The sequence below is a fragment of the Odontesthes bonariensis genome, chromosome 9 (genome assembly GCF_027942865.1).
Source record: "Odontesthes bonariensis isolate fOdoBon6 chromosome 9, fOdoBon6.hap1, whole genome shotgun sequence".
NCBI lineage: Eukaryota > Metazoa > Chordata > Actinopteri > Atheriniformes > Atherinopsidae > Odontesthes > Odontesthes bonariensis.
In genome coordinates, this window is record NC_134514.1 from 33470610 (window position 1) to 33490123 (window position 19514).

General features: G+C 41.9%; 1 protein-coding gene across 1 annotated transcript; it reads left to right on the forward strand.

Moving 5' to 3' along the window:
* The first annotated feature begins 2491 nt into the window (after positions 1 to 2491).
* On the forward strand, positions 2492 to 17057 carry crk (v-crk avian sarcoma virus CT10 oncogene homolog). Its single transcript, XM_075474075.1, has 3 exons — positions 2492 to 3063; positions 3640 to 4223; positions 13964 to 17057. The coding sequence occupies exons 1-3, from the start codon at positions 2844 to 2846 to the stop codon at positions 14099 to 14101; spliced, it is 942 nt and encodes a 313-aa protein (XP_075330190.1). The 5' UTR covers positions 2492 to 2843; the 3' UTR covers positions 14102 to 17057.
* Positions 17058 to 19514: the final 2457 nt, after the last annotated feature.

Genomic DNA, 19514 nt, shown 5'->3' on the forward strand with positions numbered 1-19514 from the left:
GGACTTTTAATTGAAACATTTGATCTTGAAATGATAAATGGTCTGTACTGGTATAGCACTTTACAAGTATAGCTGACCACACAAAGCACTTTTACACTACATGCTGCATTCACCCATCAACTCACACACCCATAGACATCTTAGTCTATATAGTTGTATAGGCTACGCAGTGCTTTCTTCCAGACATTCACACATTCATTTACTAGTGAACACATCGGTAGGGGTGGCTACCAGGCCCAGGGACACTTTGACATGTGGCTGAGGGAAGCCGAGAGTCAAAACACTGACCTTCTGATTGGCAGGTGACTGCTCTTCCTCCTGAGTTACAGTCGCCTGAACTACAGCTGCCCCTGTAAAAGTAATCCAGTGATATCCAATGATACTGAAAAATGGCTTAATCCTCTCAGTTGCCTTGTTAGTCAAACATTTGTGTCCGTTCTATAAAGTAAAATTAAAGTTGTAGCTACATTTTTTTTTTTTTAATTTTTTTTTTTAGCACTCTGGTCAGTTCTCTCTGCTCATCACCACACTAGCAGAATGACGAGTACTCACATGTTACAGTAATACCTACATGGTCTTCACCTTGGACTTACAGAACAGGAGGGTATATAAATGCTTTAAGTGACCAGATCACTTGAAGACCATGTGGGTGTCTTGCTCAAGGACTCTGCTGATATATTGTGAGATGTGAAAAGAGAAAAGAGAATCTGAAGCATGTCACTTTGAAGCTTTTCTTTATCCTTGGTTCTTTTTTCTGTATATTGCTCAATGTATGTTATCCCTCTATAATATTCTCTGTACTACCCCTTTTCCACTTTGTCTATCTGATTACTTTAAAAGTTTACTCATTTCAATTCCAGATTAATTGTAAAACCTTATGATTGCTGTTTTACCATGGATCTAACCAAGAAATTCCACAATAAAGAAAAAAGAAATAAGACATCCAGCCTTTGTTTTACTTTGTTGTCCAAAAGCAGAAGTAGCTGTCACACCAAGACAGCCATTTCTTGTCTGCACTAACAGGTTAACATTATGTAAAATGTGCCTTTGCACAGCTGTTTTGATTCTTTTGTATGATATCATTATAGTATACATGAACTGATGTTTTGGAATTGTGAGGTTGTCACAAAATCTCTCTTGCTATTGAGTCATTCACATTTAAGTAATACTAAAAGTTTTTTTTCTCCCTATAGCAACCATAATAACTCAATCAATAAATATTGACACAAACAATTGTTGGATTTCTATAGCACCAGTTCATGTTAAGTCATCCCACAGTGCTTTACAGATAAAGTAAACAAGTTAAATAAAAGTAGAGCCCATAGTTATGATCCAGTTCAAATCAAATCAGTCCAGTTCAATTCAGTTTATCTTTTTATGATCCATGTTTAAAAGATATCAAAGTTGTCCACAAACTAAACTAAATTTCTGGAGCTGGGAAACATTTGAGTTGAAGATGAACTGATCTCAAAAGGCCTTAATCATAGGATATTATTTTCAATATTTTAAGTAAGATCGATTTATTTTCTTTATTTTGTACACTTTTAGGGTGAAAAGAAGAGAAAAGGAAGCCAAGCATATATATATATATATATATATATATATATATATATATATATATATATATATATATAAATATATATATTGTTTTGTGTCTGAGAAAACACAGGTAACTTTTACCAAAGTATCAGACTGTAATTAGCTTGTTAAGGCTATGGCTCGTTGTCAGTCAATGCTAAATTCAAAGCAATATTGATATTGGCACTTGAAAACTTCCCCAAACAATCTAGCTATGTAATCCTCTAAGCAGCTGCCTTTCAGTCTGTGAAGTAATTTTGAATTTTGATGATTGTTTGGGAATTGTGTTGTGTTGCCTTTTTTTTCAGATATAATTACATTTTTAAAATGTCGACCAAAGACAAAGGTTCTGAGAGTTTATATCAAACCACAACTGTGACAATGCTGATGTTGATGAGAGTGAATATTTTATTCATCTTTTACTGATACCTAGTGGCCAATGATAACAATTGCAACTAACACGTTGCGTTCATTTTGCATTGCAAGATTTTATTCATCTGTTAGAGGAAAAATCTTCCCTGATCTGTCGCACCAACGAGGTGAGTCTGAAGTTGAATAACAAGCCATTAACACCGTGAACTTGGCCGTCAAGAGTAGATACAGTAGGCTATGTTGATTTTCAAGCTCTTAGGCTGTAGATACGTACTTTGCTGAATGTCACCCATATAAAACCATGCAACCAGTGTCTTTCTCTAAAACAGAAAAAACGTCCACATTCTATTCAACATAAATAAGTTTTCTGTGATAGAGTGGCGACCTGTCCATGGTGTACCCTGCGACTAGATAGATAGCTGTGTCCGTTAAACATAACGTTTTGCTCCAAACGGAAGTTTTATACTGCTATTTTAGACTTAGCTTGACGCACATGGGCGTTCTGCGTGTAATTACTACGTAACATCCGGTGAGTGGGGGCCTTTTTGTTTTCCCGTATCCGCCATTTCAGTTTTTGAAGTTAGTTGTCATCGGTGGCTGGTTTGTAGCTGCAATTCTGTCTCTTAAACCAACTCTATAATTGGTAGTTGTGAAGTCCAACCACAAACCAAATAAGAGTTCTTTTTTTTCTTTTCTTTTTTCTTTTTTGTTTACCTCGAGGCTTATCTTGTGTGTCGCCGAATTGATGCCCAAACGGCCAGCTGCGGATGTCGCCTGTTTACTCAGCGTGCTCTAGGCGCTAAAGTTTTTGTATGAGTTGAAGGCTTTGCTTGCGGACAACGGGAGGGAGAGCAGGGAAGGCCTGGTGAAGCCTCGGCGTTGGAGTGGTTATCATGGCCGGAAATTTTGATGCAGAGGACCGTGGCAGTTGGTACTGGGGTCGGTTGAGCAGGCAGGAGGCTGTGTCTCTTTTGCAGGGGCAGAGGCACGGCGTGTTTCTGGTACGGGACTCCATCACCAGCCCCGGTGACTACGTGCTCTCGGTATCAGAGAACTCCAAAGTCTCGCATTACATAATAAACAGCATAAGCAACAACCGACAGTCCGGTCCAGGTAAGAATAAAGGGGGCGTGGAGGGGCCCGATTGTAAGCTGGTGCTGATGTGACCATTCTTGCATGACTTGCACCAAAGAAGATGCGCAATAGGTCATTTTCTACTCTCCAGTATGGTGAATTAATGCATGCCAGACACAGTGAGGCGTGTTTTAGGTTAGCGTAATCCCAGTTCAAGGCACACATAAACCTGGTCATGACTTCGGTGCCTAACATTGTGCAGTGAAACCGTAAATTGATAATAGGTTCCAACGCTGAGCTTTCATATAACACACTGTTCATGTAAGCTCTAACCTGGTGCAGCAATGATATTTTCCATATGTATTTTTTTTGTGCCCTCTCAGATTACGTTGATGGGAACAAAGATTCCCCAACAAATTGGGGAAAATCATAAATAAACTAAAATATTTCCTCATTCTGGAAATCACCTCCACTGTCATGCCTGGTAGCATAAATAGCCTGAGTTCACAGCTCCCAGATTTGAACACATTAGACAGCATGTCGAGTGTTTCAGTACGAAAGGAGTTAATTCTGTGTTTCTGAGTTCCTCTTCCTTCCTCCTTCATTTTTGACCAGGTTTGGCACATCCAAGGTTCCGTATTGGTGACCAGGAGTTTGATGCTCTTCATGCTTTGCTTGAGTTTTATAAAATCCACTATTTGGATACCACCACATTGATAGAACCCATCAACAAATCCAAACATGCCTCTTTCGTGAGTGTCGGTCCAGCTCCCCCAACACGCTTGGAGGACGAGTATGTCAGAGCAATTTTTGATTTCCCCGGCAACGACGAGGAGGATCTTCCATTTAGGAAGGGAGATATTCTAAGAGTTCTGGAGAAGCCAGAAGAGCAGTGGTGGAATGCCCAGAACTCAGAAAGCCGAACAGGGATGATCCCAGTGCCGTACGTGGAGAAGTACAGACCAGCATCTCCAAGTTCGGTGGCGGGGCCTGGCGTGCCTGGGGGACCGTCTGGTGGCATGGCAGTGCACGGGAACTCTGATGGGTCTGCAACCCAGTCCTGCCCTCCGCTGCTTGGAGACCCCAGTCAGTATGCCCAGCCCACCCCTCTACCAAATCTCCAGAATGGACCTGTCTATGCCAGGGCCATACAGAAGAGGGTTCCCAATGCATACGACAAGACTGCCCTGGCCTTAGAGGTAAATTATTTTTATGTACTGTTTTTATTGACCGCTTGCATTCTTTTGGCATGCTCTGGAGGACAGGAGGCGGTTAGGAAGAAGGATGTAGGACCATCCCTTTAAGCTTATCAAGGTGCTGTTTACACATACCCGGGTATTTTGATAAACGCATATTGTCTAACCTTCGTTTGCAAAAATAACTAGGTGCACACAGCCCCGTTTAAAAAAAAAAAAACACGTCTACATTGATCAGCATAAAAACGCTATCAAGAGCTGTTAAATTACGCCAAGCCTGACGGTGGCAGTGTTAGAACAATGAGAATTCCACACAAGCTAATCAGAAGCCTATTAGAGAACCGCTGACAGGAAGAACTTCGAAAAAATGTATTTCGTTGTTCCTATGTTTCCCAAACGTATTATGTGAGGTACTGTACAGTTCTTCACACAGCAGTGATTTCCAGGCATGTTCTTGCAATTCCGGACTGTTTAAACTTACTGAATTAAAAACACGCGTACACTGTAAACGAACGGAGAGAATGGCGTTTTCACGCTAGCATCCTGCCAACATGGCGGATAGGGGCGGGGCTCTGTACTATGACGACAACTCCTCATTCTCAATTGCCCAAAACTCCGTTTTTGTCTCTTTCAACCAGTTTATACACAAACGCTAAACGGAGTTTTTAAAAAATCTCCACTTTTGCCGGAGTTTTTTTTATGCCTCGTTTTCGGAGGAAAAAACTCCGTTTGTGTATATACGGAAGGCACAAACGAAGGGAAAGGTCTTCGTTTATCAAAATACCCGGGTATGTGTAAACAGCACCCAAGACTGAGTTCACATTCTTTGACTGTCCTTCCTCATTGTGCTCATGGTTGTTTCTTATACTTGTTGAGGTGTGTGAAGAGGAATCATTGTAAAAAAAACTGCTCTGCCAGCTCTCACTTTTCTTGATGAACTAGCCATTTAATTTGTTGTCTGCAGAGATCTGTCCACTGACATTACAGGTTTACTTGCTTGAAGTTTGCCCATAATGGTTGTTAACAGCCTGGCTGGCTTCATTTATGTGGACGTTGTTGATTTGAGGGAACTCTGTCTTTTAACCCGATTTGAACGTAAACGTACCAAAATATGAAAACTGCTCTTGGCTGCGGTTGACTGCACTGTGGTTGTGGTGTGAAACTATCCGGAAGTGAGAGCTGGGCTCCCACGGAGCAGATCATTGGGGGAAGGAAATAGTTTGTGTTTGGGAACAGGACCATTTCCTCTGGTCTCTGTGAAGCCAAAAATCCAGCTGAGCCAGGACTGGAATCAGGAGGTGGACCAGCCTAAATTTCCTTTGTCTTCCCTACCATACTGCTGCACAGTACTGCTAAAGGCACCAGTACAGATCCAGTGTTTGTCTTTTTTTGTCTACCCACAAAAAAAAGAAGCTGCTGCTGCTGCTGCTGCTGCTGTATGATTTTTCTTTCTCCAGCTCAACTGTCAGTTTAGTTGGCAAACGTATTTATTTGAATAGATTTTTGCCTCTTGTTCTATTTACTAGCAAAGCAAATCTGAAGAAGACTTTTGAAGAGCCACAAATAAGAAATGTTAATCAGACATGTTTCCATTGATGGGTTGGAAGCAAATAAACAAGACCGTGTAGTGTCGCCAAAGGGTGGCAGTAAAAGCTACCTTGCCTGGGTGACCAGATGTCCCGAATTTTTCGGGACAGTCCCGAATTCTAAGCTTTTGTCCCGAATCCCGAATCTGGCTGTACTTGTCCCGAAAATTAAACTTATGCCAAATAATTACTTTTTAACACCAGGTAAAGGACACATCTCAAACTAATGCTACTGCCGTCTGTGCCACCTAGAGGCTGCTTGCTTGCGCAGCCCCAAATGTTAAGTGGCTGCGTGCTGCCCCGGCTACAATGTATCTATTTTGTTATCTTTAGGACATTCTAATTCCATTCCATTGCAACAGTAAGCGCGAACAATGACCGGCGCGAAAATTCACTTTCACTGACACACAATAGCTAGCGAAATGGCAGACGAAGAGCCACACCACCAAGCAAAAAAACAAAAGCGACAATGCAGGTACAGGAAGGAATGGGAGGGCAAATATTCATGGCTTACAAATGCATTGACAGATGAATTTAAGGCGTTCTGTAAAGTGTGCAGGAAGGAGTTTGGCGTTTCCCACAGAGGAGAATCTGATGTTATAATGCGTTTTGATGTTTTGTATGTTCAGTTCGTCATGTTAAAAATTAAAGTTAATTTTAACTTTCATGTTAATTTTATGAACCCCAGAATTTTGGACTGTGTACGTTATACCAATACACTGGAACTTGCCATGATATTACCGGAGTGTGCGTCTTTTATTGCAATTATACCCAATCTACACTAGAACACCGACGACAAAGCATTTTATTACTGTACATGTAAGTCAGCCCGCACGCGCATATGCATGCGCGCGCGCGCCAACCTCATCTGGTCACCCTATACCTTGCTAGTGTTTATAATTCAAGAGAAGAAGAAGTTCTCCACTAGAACCTATAAAACTAGAGCTCTTACTGTGGTGGACATCTGCATTAGGAAAATGGAGAGAGCTTTTCTTCAGGAATCATTATGATCTTTAGTAATATGTGGGTCTTTATATTTGGGAAGACTTCAGTCTGTCTTGAGTTTATTGTTTGCTGGTTCAGACCAGCAACAGCTGGTCGGTCACACCACTTTAATTTATGCCAGACTCAGTTTGAAAGGTTGTTTCCATTCCTTTTTTTTTTTATTTGACTAAAGAGAAGTGGTCTGATTTCTTCACTCTAGTTGGCCATTAGAGACTCAGCATAGTAGCAATCAACCGTTGATAATTAACTTACTTTTAGTGTCTCAGAATACTCGCTGATCTTGAAGATCTCTCCTTTATCTTGGATAACTAAGCCCAACTTCCGTTAACTAATTAGTTTCATGTGGTTTTAAGTGTTTGGTGGTTGTCTGCTAAATTAGTACTAAATCCAGCATTACAGAGTTGTGGTCAAAGCTGTATTAATATACACTCAGTCTGGTAAAACTTTCAAATTGTTCAGTGTTTAAAATGTCAAAGAGATGATGAGAAGTTTGTTTGACAAATGAGTTGTTGCTCCTGTTCTCTGAGTTCTACAGCATTAAGCAGGACATGTTCTGTTGAAGCAAGTTAGAGGTGAAGAACTGCACTGTATTCTTAGTCTGACATCGCCCCATCAGTTGAAAACATGAACTGTTTGTCTTCCTTTGTTTTTTTTCTGAGGTTGTTCCTAATGTGCCATCCATTGACCAGTGAGGTAGTCAATAGATCTTTGGAGATACTGTAGTGAATGGGTTTACAGGACAAATCGAATGTGACGTTAATGATTACTTGTTAATCTGTTAATTGCCGGTAATTATTAAATTAGATAAAATTGTTTACCTAATAAGGCAGCAGAAGAGGGGATTGCACTTTAACTGTCAAGTACTCGTTTGACATCAAGCAGCATCTCTCGTTGTTTTATGACATAGAATATGTTTGCTTATTAGAATATGTTTGCAATAAGAGCTGCATAAAGTATGAAACAAACACAGCTTTCTGCCATCCAAGTGAAATAAGTAGCCCGTGTGTTGTGGCTGACTGCTGCAGACAAGTTAATTAGCACATAAATAAAGCTATAAAATTACCTCTGATTTGTTATCTGGCAGCTGACCACTTAAGCTGGCTACCTGAGGCCTAATGCTAATGCCAAACCAAGATTTTCAAATGCTAATATAAGCCGAGAGCTAAGAGATGCTGCTAACATTCACAGATGGCAAGCCTCTTGATTCCAATGTGCCTCCAGCTTAATGCAAAACAATGAAGATGAAGAAATGGGCTGCTCGTGGTATAAGGACATGTTGGAGGAGGTGGCAGTAAATACTGGCAGAATTCCTGGACCAATAAAGTTTTCCAGTGCTATTTACGTTCATCTGTTCCAGCTGAGCTGCTGTTACAGCAACTGGACTAATGTTAACGACAGTGAACTAGTCACTCCATCATATAGATAAGCTGCCAGTGTTAGTTAATGTAAAATCAACATGACTCTGATCAGTATTCCAGGTTACTGACTGTAGAAGACAGCAGCTCATTTTGTGTTGGTTTCTATCAAGCCATTTGTTTAATATCAGTTTAAAATGAAGTCACCATTGTTTGCCAGTATAGTATGTCTCGTATCCCTGTCATCTATACCTGTAGATTGTCACGAAAATGGCATTGTTTGGTCATTTGTTGAGAGTTCTGTCTCATTCCTGCTCCGTCTGCTCCTTCTGTACACAGGTAACATCAATGAGGTAAATTAAAATTACGTCATTGATTGTACATTGCTAACACTGTCGAGAAGTTTTGTTGGACACAGTGTGGAAAACATACAGCCAAGTAGGGCAGAGAGAGTGGATTTAAAGATGAGATTTCATGGCGAGCCATAGCCTGGCTGACGCGTCCACAATCTCGATGAGATGGTGGTCTGGGAACTAGGTGTGCGTTTTCTCGTATTTGAGGCGTGGTTTACGAATGCCTAGAGCCGTTTATTGGGCGCTACGAATGTCTATCAAATGACGTCAGGTTCTTCCCATGCTGCTTTGCGCGCGATTCATAGCCAATTGTATCACTTATACCAGATGACGACAGAAATTCGACGAGGAAGAAGAAAAAAATGGAAAATAAAAGTAAACTTGCGCTCTAAGCTACTTAAATTTAACAAAGTAGGCCTATATGCTATATTCTACATGAATTTTTATGTTGTAGAGTTGTGAATTTATTTTAATAATGGAGAAATTGAGCAGCCTTGCTTTGTTGTCTACAGTAGTAGATCAACCCTCATCTTACTTTGAAGCTCCCGGCTCCCAGAAGTGACGTCAACGAAGCTTTAGCAGCAGAAAAGCTATCAGGCTTGTGTTGATGATAATAATAAACTCCTGGACTATGTACAAACTTCCAAATGCATCGTTTTGTGAGTACAGACCATATTTGTACAACTGTAGAAGTTTGGTGTCATGACATGTGATTCTAGTGTGGTAATTTTGGAGATACTGCCAGGGTCCGTTAGCGCTTGTACTAAGCTATCCGGGATAACTCGGTAACTCAGCTGATGTTCAGCCAATATCGGAAAAACTTCGGGTGGGCTACTTGGCTGGATGTCACGGTTCAAATGACCCTAGGGTGAATCTACTCCGAAACACTTTCTAAGGCTGCATTGAACGGTAACGTTGTGTCCGCTGTCATGTTGGATTAACGCTCTACAAGCTTCGGTGTAGCGCATAGACGTCGTCATCGTCTTGCTGCCCCCCCCGTTCTGTGATTGGTTCCCAAACTCTAGCAAAAATAAGGGCGGTGGTTTCCAGGCTGACTTTGCAGTGAGAATGAAATCGAGCGCAAAGCAGCATGGGAATTCCCAGGCTAGGCGAGCCAGGGACATTATTCAGAATTAGCTTACCTACAAATATCAGTTATCGGTCTCTCTCACATACTAAGCTGAAAACCTTACACACATACCAATGAAATGCTCACATCAACTCAAATCCTCACATACACACTTATGAAGTCAAACTCTCACATACCATATTGAAGACCTTGCATGCATCCTAATCCTCACACACTGGTGAAAGGCTCTCATATAAACGAGTGAAAACCTTTCACAATTCACTCACACATTTAGATTGTTAAAAATAAATACATATTTACTGATCATTTTAATTTGAATGGTTCTTAAACCACCCTGTTGTATTAAAAAGTAACTCAGCCATAGCTGCAACAATAATGTGATCTATATGAACTGAAAAATAATTATGATAATGATGTTATACTGACTTTACTTTAAAGGGATAGTTCGCCTCTTTTGACATGAAGCTGTATGACATCCAATATTAGCAATATAATTTATGAACATTGACTTACCCCCCGCTGCGTCCTGTGAGCCGAGTTCCAGGCGAGTTATGGAGCTGACAAAGGTAGTCCGGCTAGTTGGCTGGGGCTAAACAAATAAAGCGTCTTGCTTGTCAAAACAATATGCGTTCAAAAGAGTAATACATTTGCATCACAAAATCGTTTTGCATGAAAAAGTCAGACCTCGCATCGCTTGGCGCTATTTTTGCCTCCCTTGATATCAATGCGTCCAGCCACCTAGCGATAGCTGCACCTGTTACGGTGTTTACTGCTCGGAAGCAGGGGAGTGCTCGGTCTGCTCTTCGGTCTGCACAGTTTACATTGGACACATTGATATCAAGGGAGGCAAAAATAGCGCCAAGCGATGCGAGGTCTGACTTTTTCATGCAAAACGATTTTGTGATGCAAATGTATTAGAAGGGGCCAGAAGGGATATATAATCCCCCCAGCGAGTCCTGGGTGTGCCCCGGGGCATCTTCCCAGTTGGACGTGCCTAATAAAGCTCGAAAGAGAGGCGAACAGGAGGCATCCTAACCAGATGCCCAAACCACTTCAGCTGACTCCTTTTGATGTGAAGTAGCAGCGGCTCTACTCCGAGTTCCATCTGGATGGTGGAGCTCCTTGTCCTATCTCTAAGGCTGAGCCCAGCCCCCCTCCAAAGGAAACCCATTTCAGCCGCTTGTATCCGTGACCTCATTCTTGTAGTCACTAATCAGATCTATGACCTTAGGTGGGGGTTGAAGCAAAGATCCATCCACCCATCCATATAGTATACCTGCTTAATCCAACTCAGGGTCGCGGGGAGCTGGAGCCTATCTCGGGCCCAGCTGTCCTCGAGCAAGAGGCTGGGTAAACCCTGAATGGTTCGCCAGTCCATCACAGGGCCACATAGAGACGAACGAGACAAACAACTATCCATGCTCACACTCGCTCCTAGTGACAATTTAGAGTCACGGGCGACATGAATGTTTTTGGACGGTGAGAGGAAGTCAGAGTACCTGGAGAGAACCAACGCATACATGGGTAGAACATGCAAACTCCACACAGAAAGGCCCTAGCTGGTATTCAAACCAGGAACCCTCTAGCTGTCATGTGACGGTGCTAACCACCACACCATCTTAGAACAAAGATAGACCAATAAACCTACTGATGCGTCCATCAGTGTGTGAATGCTTGGAAGCTACTGTGTAGCCTATATGGACTAAGATACGTTTTATCAGTGTGAGTGAATGGGTAAATGTGGCATGTAGTTTTAAAGCTGCTGTTTGATGCATACGCACAGTCACAACCTTCCCTCCTGCCACTTGAAGCCACAGTGAGGTAGCCCTTTCGCTCACCCTGGAGAACTTCAACACGGAGGTACTCAGCCTAGGGCTTGAGAGAATCCCCGCACCTGCCTGATGCCTTTAGCCTTGGCAACTAAGGTTTATGAGAGAGTCCAGCCCCTCTTCCAGGAGTTTGATTTCAGAGCCCACGCTTTGTGTGGTGGTGGGCCCAACTGTATCTAGTTGGTATTGCTCCACCTCGTACACCAGCTCAGGCTTTTCCCCTCCAGTGAGGAGTGCCAGCTCACATCGTACCCGACTCGAATTTCCTCCCTGCATCTGGGGAGCACACGTGAAGGTGGTTTCCTGTTATTTATTGGGGCCGAGCCCCAGGAGCCATGGTTTGGCCCCCAGGTGCTTGCCAGCAAGGTGTCTTCTCTCAAGCCCTTGGCTGAGTACCTCGGTGTTGATATTCTCAAGGGTGAGCGAAAGGGCTACCTTTACACTGGTGCTGCTCCATCGAGGTTTGCAAATCACTCTTAAAGGGATACGCCACCCCCAGGCCAAATTAAGTGTATCCCCGCATTCCCAAGACATAAATAAGTGTGTGGGAGCGTTTTCCTGGCGACTCAGGCATTGTCCGAATCTCACAGCACTGACCACTGCTTGGTTGCGCGTAATACATACATGCTAGCGTCGCCAATCGAAATATTTCGCCCAACGTGAATTAATTTACTTGATTTACCTTCTAATTACTGTGTGAGTGGTGTACTTTCACATCGAGTGCAAAAGACTGTGTAAATCAACACGGAAGGCTTGGTTTGCTCATGTCGGTTTGGGAACTAGTTTCCGGTGCGGAAAACACAGCCGAAGCACACTCCCCGCTCCGTCATTGGGAATCCCCACCTCCGACTTCCTCAAACAAACCAGCGTGAAGCAGCCAGGGGGTGGGAATTCCCAATGATGTAGCGGGGAGTGTGCTTCGGCTGTGTTTTCCACACCGGAAACTAGTTCCCAAACCGACATGAGCAAACCAAGCCTTTCGTGTTGATTTACACAGTCATTTCACTCGATGTGAAAGTACACCACTCACACAGTAATTAGAAGGTAAATCAAGTAAATTAATTCACGTTGGGCGAAATATTTCGATTGGCGACGCTAGCATGTATGTATTACGCGCAACCAAGCAGTGGTCAGTGCTGTGAGATTCGGACAATGCCTGGGTCGCCAGGAAAACGCTCCCACACACTTATTTATGTCTCGGGAATGCGGGGATACACTTAATTTGGCCTGGGGGTGGCGTATCCCTTTAAGCCTCTAGCATGGTTGCTGCGTCAGCTTGCACGAGCGGTGTTGATGACGTCACCATTTCGTGCCGGCTATTTATAGTGGGTCGATGTCGATGCGCCAGGAGTTGCAATTTTCTCCGTCACAGAGGTGTCGCTGCTACGTGAAGGTTACCGCTACTCTGCAACCACAAAAGTCACAGGTCGGCTGCGCCGTGAGCGACGCGTCAACTGTAAATCCAGCTTTAGTCTGACCCCTTCCCTGAGACTAGTTTGCTATGGGAGACCCTATCAGGGGTTAACATCCCCAACCACACAGCTCTCAGGATCATAGGGATACTCCAACCGCTCCACCAGGTTAGATGGCAATTCTACAGGGGGGTAGAAATGAGAGAAATTAGAAATTAACATTAAGCCTGAATATGTAAGAATTTATGGCCTGTCTCCCTCACAGTGGTTGACTTGTTCCGTTTTAGGAGTAAGTTGCTTGTTCTCAATGGATCTGCTTCCTTGTCTCTTTCTCTGAGATCTGACAACATTGGCTATTCAATTTGAAGTCAGTTTACTGAACAAATGGTTTTCAGGGTTCTCAAAAAATTTTTTTTCCAAAAAGCAACAATGAATCAAGAAAAGACTATATATTGTAGCTGGAGCCTTCCAGATATGTTTATTTAAATGTCTATTGTTCAACTTCTCAAAGTGCAAATAAATTAAATACCACTATACATGTCCTTTTACATACATGAAATCTTATCCTGCAAATGCTGTCAGTCAGACATGTAACAGAGGTGGCTTTGTCATCATTAGTATCAGACTGACCCAGTGCTGACTGTTCAGGCATTGTCCATGTTGACTTGACCTTTGGAATTGCCTGTTAGTCCTTGTTTGCTCAGGTTCATTGACATAGGACCAGCCACTCCTCTTCCTGCGCAGGTCAACTGTCATTAAACATGATATCACCAAACAGCAGTCCCACAACTAATGCAAACTGAAGATATGAACATGGGTCCATTGAAATTCTGAAAGACATTTTTAATCTTCACAGTCAACAAGCTAAACAATTTAACAAGAAATTAAGCTAGTGAACAGAACAAACGCAGTAAATTTAATGTAGGAGCTTTTGAATTTTGGTACTTTTTTCATGGCAAATAACTGAAATGATTCCTCAATTGTTGATTATTTTCCTGTCACTGGATTGATCTGCCAACATGACTTCTGAGAGTAACATGGATTATGTCAATGTCTCTGATTCTGCTGTTCATGTTTTTGGCCTCTCACATCTTCTCTCCTCTCCCTCCCCAGGTGGGCGACATGGTAAAAGTGACCAAAATCAACGTGAATGGCCAGTGGGAGGGCGAATGTAAAGGCAAGCGAGGCCACTTTCCCTTCACACACGTCAAACTGCTGGACCAGCACAACGCCGAAGACGAACTCAGCTGAGAGCGGACAGCTGGGCTACTTGGACACTAGTATTAAACCCATCCTCACCCCTGCTCCTCCTCTCTTCCTCACTCTTCCAGTCACACCCCCCCTTCTCCTCCTTCATGTGTTCTCAAGCTTTTACCTGCACCAAGTACAGTTTCAGAGAATCACTGAGAACAAACCAAGCCCTCGATAGACCCAGGTGATCTGTTTGTACTTGTTTCAATCATCATACCTGTTCTTCTGCTCTGACTGGTAGCAACAGCATAGATTAACTGAACCTCCTGTTCCATGGATTTGACTCCAGCTCTTAGACCACCCTCTGCAATGTCCCCTCCATGGACACAATATCAACTCTCACTAAGCAAATTCTTTGCTACAGCATTCAACCACTTCCTCCTTCTTTGTCTGAGCCAGTAGATAACTGCTCAGAGCTGTCTGTTTTCATCCTTGTCCTCAGCCATCACCATAGCAACAACTCTGTATGGTCACTCGTGCTGCATCCATGTCACATGGGAATACAGCAATGAGCTGGGCACTGACGATGTTAATGTGTTTTGTCTTCTTTGAAGCTGTTAAGGTGCCATCATTGAATTATTTGTAAACTCCCTTGTTTTAAAGAAGAGTTCAACAATTGAAAATGCTTATTTCCTATCATGCACTGAATTATATAGAAGATTGGTATCTCTAACTTCAGGATGGTAAATACAAACTTACCTCTCGTTACCTTTGGACGGAGTAATGCCAGCTCCAGTTTCCATTCTTGATGCTAAGCTAACTGCATGCAGGATGTAGCATCAGAGTGGGTTTCTCATCTGTTTCCAAGTAAACAAGCAATTTTTTCTAAATGCCCAAGTATTCCTTTAATCCTGATCTGCTCATCTCACAGTGCATGCATGTAGTGAGCACAGCTAATGTCAGCCAGACAGACATTATTTTTCAACATCAGCCTTTCATTTTAAAGATTTGAGGGCTGAATAAAGTTAACAGATGGTTTGAATGATTTCTGCACAACCAACTGGAGTGAACCGTATTCTCTGGCCTGAGTTGAGGTATATGCTATTTTGCAGTTGGAAAACATCGTATCTTCCTTGACCTGAATGCAGCATTATTTGAGTGAACCGAAGACTGTGAAAGAGTGAAGCGGCAGGGCTCAGAATGCAGCTGCTGCGTCTTAAAAGGCCGACTCGATGAATAACAGAGATAGTCGCACATAGCCGTAGCAGGTGTACAGTTCTTGTCAAGGACCAGTCCTCCCCTTCTTTTCACCAAGTATCAGCTGGAGAACATAAACCTAAGTCTAGACCAGCTGCCAGGAGCAACTTTATGTAGTTGGAGCCATCAAGCGGCAACCCAGCAGCAACCCAGAGAAACTGCAAGACGGTTGAATAGGTGGCGAAAAAGGCAACACTACATCCTGTCACCTCAGCCCCCATCCACCCATCGCTTCCAACCAAGTAGTCTTTTGTAAGATAAATAGAACATATTGTTATGAAATGATGTACTGTGTGATTATCATTTCATGCTAAATATTGTTTATGTTGTCCTTGAAATTTTCCTTAGCTGGTTTTGTCCAGAGGTGCATATTTTTTACTGCTGCGTGTTGGGAGAGAGTGGCTTGGTGTGGTGCAGATTAAACTGACCCCAACTGCAGATTGGGCACATTTGTTCGCCCCTTCAAGACCACGTGTGTTCTCATTCTGCATCTGATGTACATGATTGATTGAAGTTGAACAGAGTGAATGTAGTCTCCACAATGCTAGTTAGTACTGTCCTCTCATATTAGTGCTCTCCATTCAGCTGACTGAATATACCTTAGCTAATCAGACTGCTGTGTGTCCAAAACTTGTCATTGTTTTGAAGCCTTTTATAATCTTCTTTACCACCTTGCACCAGTCAGTTTATTTTTATACATCCGGTTTCCTTTTGTGCGTTCTCATTTGATCCTTCACTATTATTTTATTCAGAATCTTGTCCAATCACAATGCAGAAGCCAAGATGGGCTTTTCTTCTTAGCGGTTTTATCTAGTCCATCTGCTTTCTTTAATCTTGTTGATGGTGTATCTCTCCTCCAAAAGGTTATTTTCTCTTCAGACTCAATCTGCTTGTGATCACCTGACAATCATCACCCCATGTATCATAACACATACTAGTTTGAATTAAAGCAGGTTTGGTATGTAGTGCATACCCATACCAGAGATGACACTTAAAATGAGAGAACTCGCAGTCTCCTCTAAATGAAGGGTTCCATTCGGATGTCACGCTCAGCTCAGCATGTCACCTGTAGGTGGCACTGCAACAGCATTCAGAAAGATGGGAAAGCGTGTTCTGCTAGTGCTGATGAGCTTAAAGAAGGTGAAGTTAGATTTTAACCAGAGTGCACTTATTGCTTTCATGGAGTTTACATTGATGTTTGCTCTCTGTTTTAGTGTGGTAATTATCTTCTTGGATGCACCCTCACAAAAGTCTCTGACCTCATACATTTGCCTCATGTGCTCTGTCCTGCCTGTACTATCAATTTTCTCGTTGCGCACCTCTTTAACCCAAGCTTTACTGTTCTGAAAACATTTGGTGACATTCTTGGAAAGAATCTCGTCCAGTAGAGTAAAATTTCTTTGGTGCCAGCTTTTAGTTTTTAACACAGTCCATTTTTATCTGTGTAGTTATGATCAAACCAGGTTCTTTGTCACTTAGACTGCACACAGCAGGTGCTCAGCTCCATAAATCAACCTATAAACTGTGTCGCCAATGAAACCACCAAGAAGTATTTTTTTAGTAGCACTGCATGAAGTCATTCATTTCCTTTCATATAAAGAAATGGATGGCACAATGCCAGTGGAAATGATGTAAGATCGAAATGTGCCATTTTATTATAACACTATATTCTTTCAAGACAATTAAGATTACCTTTTTATTTTCTGTAGCATGTAACGTGTTAATATACTAGTAAATAAAATCAACCCATGACAAGTGATTTGTTTTATGTGCTGGAGTTTTTTGATGCTCTTAAAATACGATGAAAATGAATTGAGAAAAACTAGAAAACAACATCGCTTCAAATACAGTTGACTTTTCTGGCACCTGTTATGTTTGTAGTTGTAACCACATTTCATGGTTAAACTATTATTATTTTTTTTTTTATTCATGCTGCTCATGGCAGTTGCCTAGCAACAGAAATGTTTGCCATTCATAGTACTGTCATATTTTTAGTAACACTGAATCAAGTGTCCAATTGGAGTGTATCCAAACATGTGAAGCTTATATAGTGCTATATAAGAATGTAGATTTACAGTGCGGCCTGCAAAAAAAAATTTAAAAAATGATTTTCTTATTGGTCTTTTTGGGTCAAATATATTAGATTTCAGGTGTAAACATAAACACACAGTGAAGTTAGTATTCAAGCATTATTCTACTTTTTCAACTGTTGGCTCATTTACAAAACCCATTTCCATAAAGGTTGGGAGGTTTTTCTAAGAAGCAATAAAAACTGAAATCTGTAATTTTTTTAATTAGTGTCAACCTTGATTCGACAGACACAAGTCCAAAGAGATTTTTTTCATCGAAACAAATCTGGAAATGGATGCAGCAGCACACTCAGTAAGTTGTCAAACGGGCGTGTTTCCCATTGAATTTCATCAACTTCCTTTTAATGGCGTTTGTTAATGCTTTTGGGAACTGAGGATTCTAAATGTTGCAGTTCTTCAGAGGAATCTGTGATCATTCTTATTAAATACAAAATTTCAGCTGCTCAACAGTCAATGGTTGTCTGATTCTCCTCTTCATGATGCTCCATACATGTTAAAGTCACCCATGCCATGGACACTGATGCACCCCCAAAGCAACACAGCTGTGGCTTTTGCACCTTTCTCTGATAACAGCCTGAATGCTCCTTTCACATCTTTGCCACATATAGAATCAGACATCAGTTCTCTTTCAGTCGGTACACTTTGTACAACACGTGAGTATGTGGAGGGATTGTCTGAAACAGGGACGCATCTTCCTCTTTGTGCGATTCAGTTCACACTTCTGGAATCTCAAAATTCTGACTTAGTATCACCAATCTCAGATTTATCTCAAAGTCCAATTTACAATCTTAGATTTCATTTTAGAATCTCACAATTCTGAGTTAGTCGCTCAAAAGTTTGAAATACAAATTTCTAATCTCTTAATTTCTTGTTTTGAGTCTCAAAATTCTGGTGTTGTGCCAAGGTAGTTATCCCTAATAAGAAGTGTATCCCCAATACGCGGGGGCACACACCCACTCAGAGTTAGATCCACATAACTATGCTTTGATTTCACCCACATAAACTGAAAAAATAGCTTGTTTAGATCTTTTAATGAATTGTTTGAGTGTTGATATTCTGTCAGTGAGGTTTTGCAAGTTCACTTGTAGGTCTTTGCAAAATACATGCTTTACTGTTTCTGTATATGTTATCAAACTGTATTAATTTCAATTAATCGAGAACGAGAAGATAAGGACACTTTGGTTGGTGAGGATATGGTCTAGGGAGGCTCTAGCTATAGACAGGGATACAGCTTCTCGCAAACTGTGCAATCCAATCTGCCAAACATTTTATCCCCTCCAAATCTAATAAAGAGGATTAAACTTTCCCACATGTACTCATATAATGAAGGAGGATCTAAAATATGTTTGTTTTTTTTGTTTTGTTTTTAAAAACATGATGCTGACACACATACTGTCCATTATAGAGAGGGGATACTATTTCTGGCAAAGAGAAAAATCAGCCAGAAAAGTCTGCCATTATTCATATAATGCCCTGCTTTATATGGGTTGCCCTGACATCCCACATCATGAAGGTCCTGGAGAGACTCCTGTTGACCCACCTGTGTAAGCAAACCAGCACATATCAGGACTCCCTGCAGTTTGCTTATCGCCATGGAGTTGGAGTTGAAGACGCTATCATACACCTGCTTCAACAAACCCACTGTCATCTGGACAAAGCAGGCAGCACTGTGAGGATCATGTTCTTTGATTTCTCCAGTGCATTTAACACAATCTAGCCTGATCTGCTTCGTCTTAAACTCCAGAAGACTCAGGTGGAGGCCTCAACAATCACCTGGATTAATGACTACCTGACAAACAGACCACAGTTTGTCAGACTGAAGAATTGTGTGTCTAACCAGGTGATCAGCAGCACAGGAACACCACAGGGGACTGTACTCTCACCATTCCTTTTCACTCTGTACACTTCAGACTTCCAGTACAAGTCAGACTCCTGTCATCTACAGAAATATTCAGATGACTCTGCAGTTGTCGGGTGTATCAGAGATGGACAAGAAGCTGAGTACAGAGAGCTGGTGTACCGCTTTGTGGCATGGTGTGGGAACAATCATCTCATCTTGAATGTTAACAAAACAAAGGAGATGATTGTAGATTTCAGGAGAAACAGGGTCAGATCAAACCCTGTTT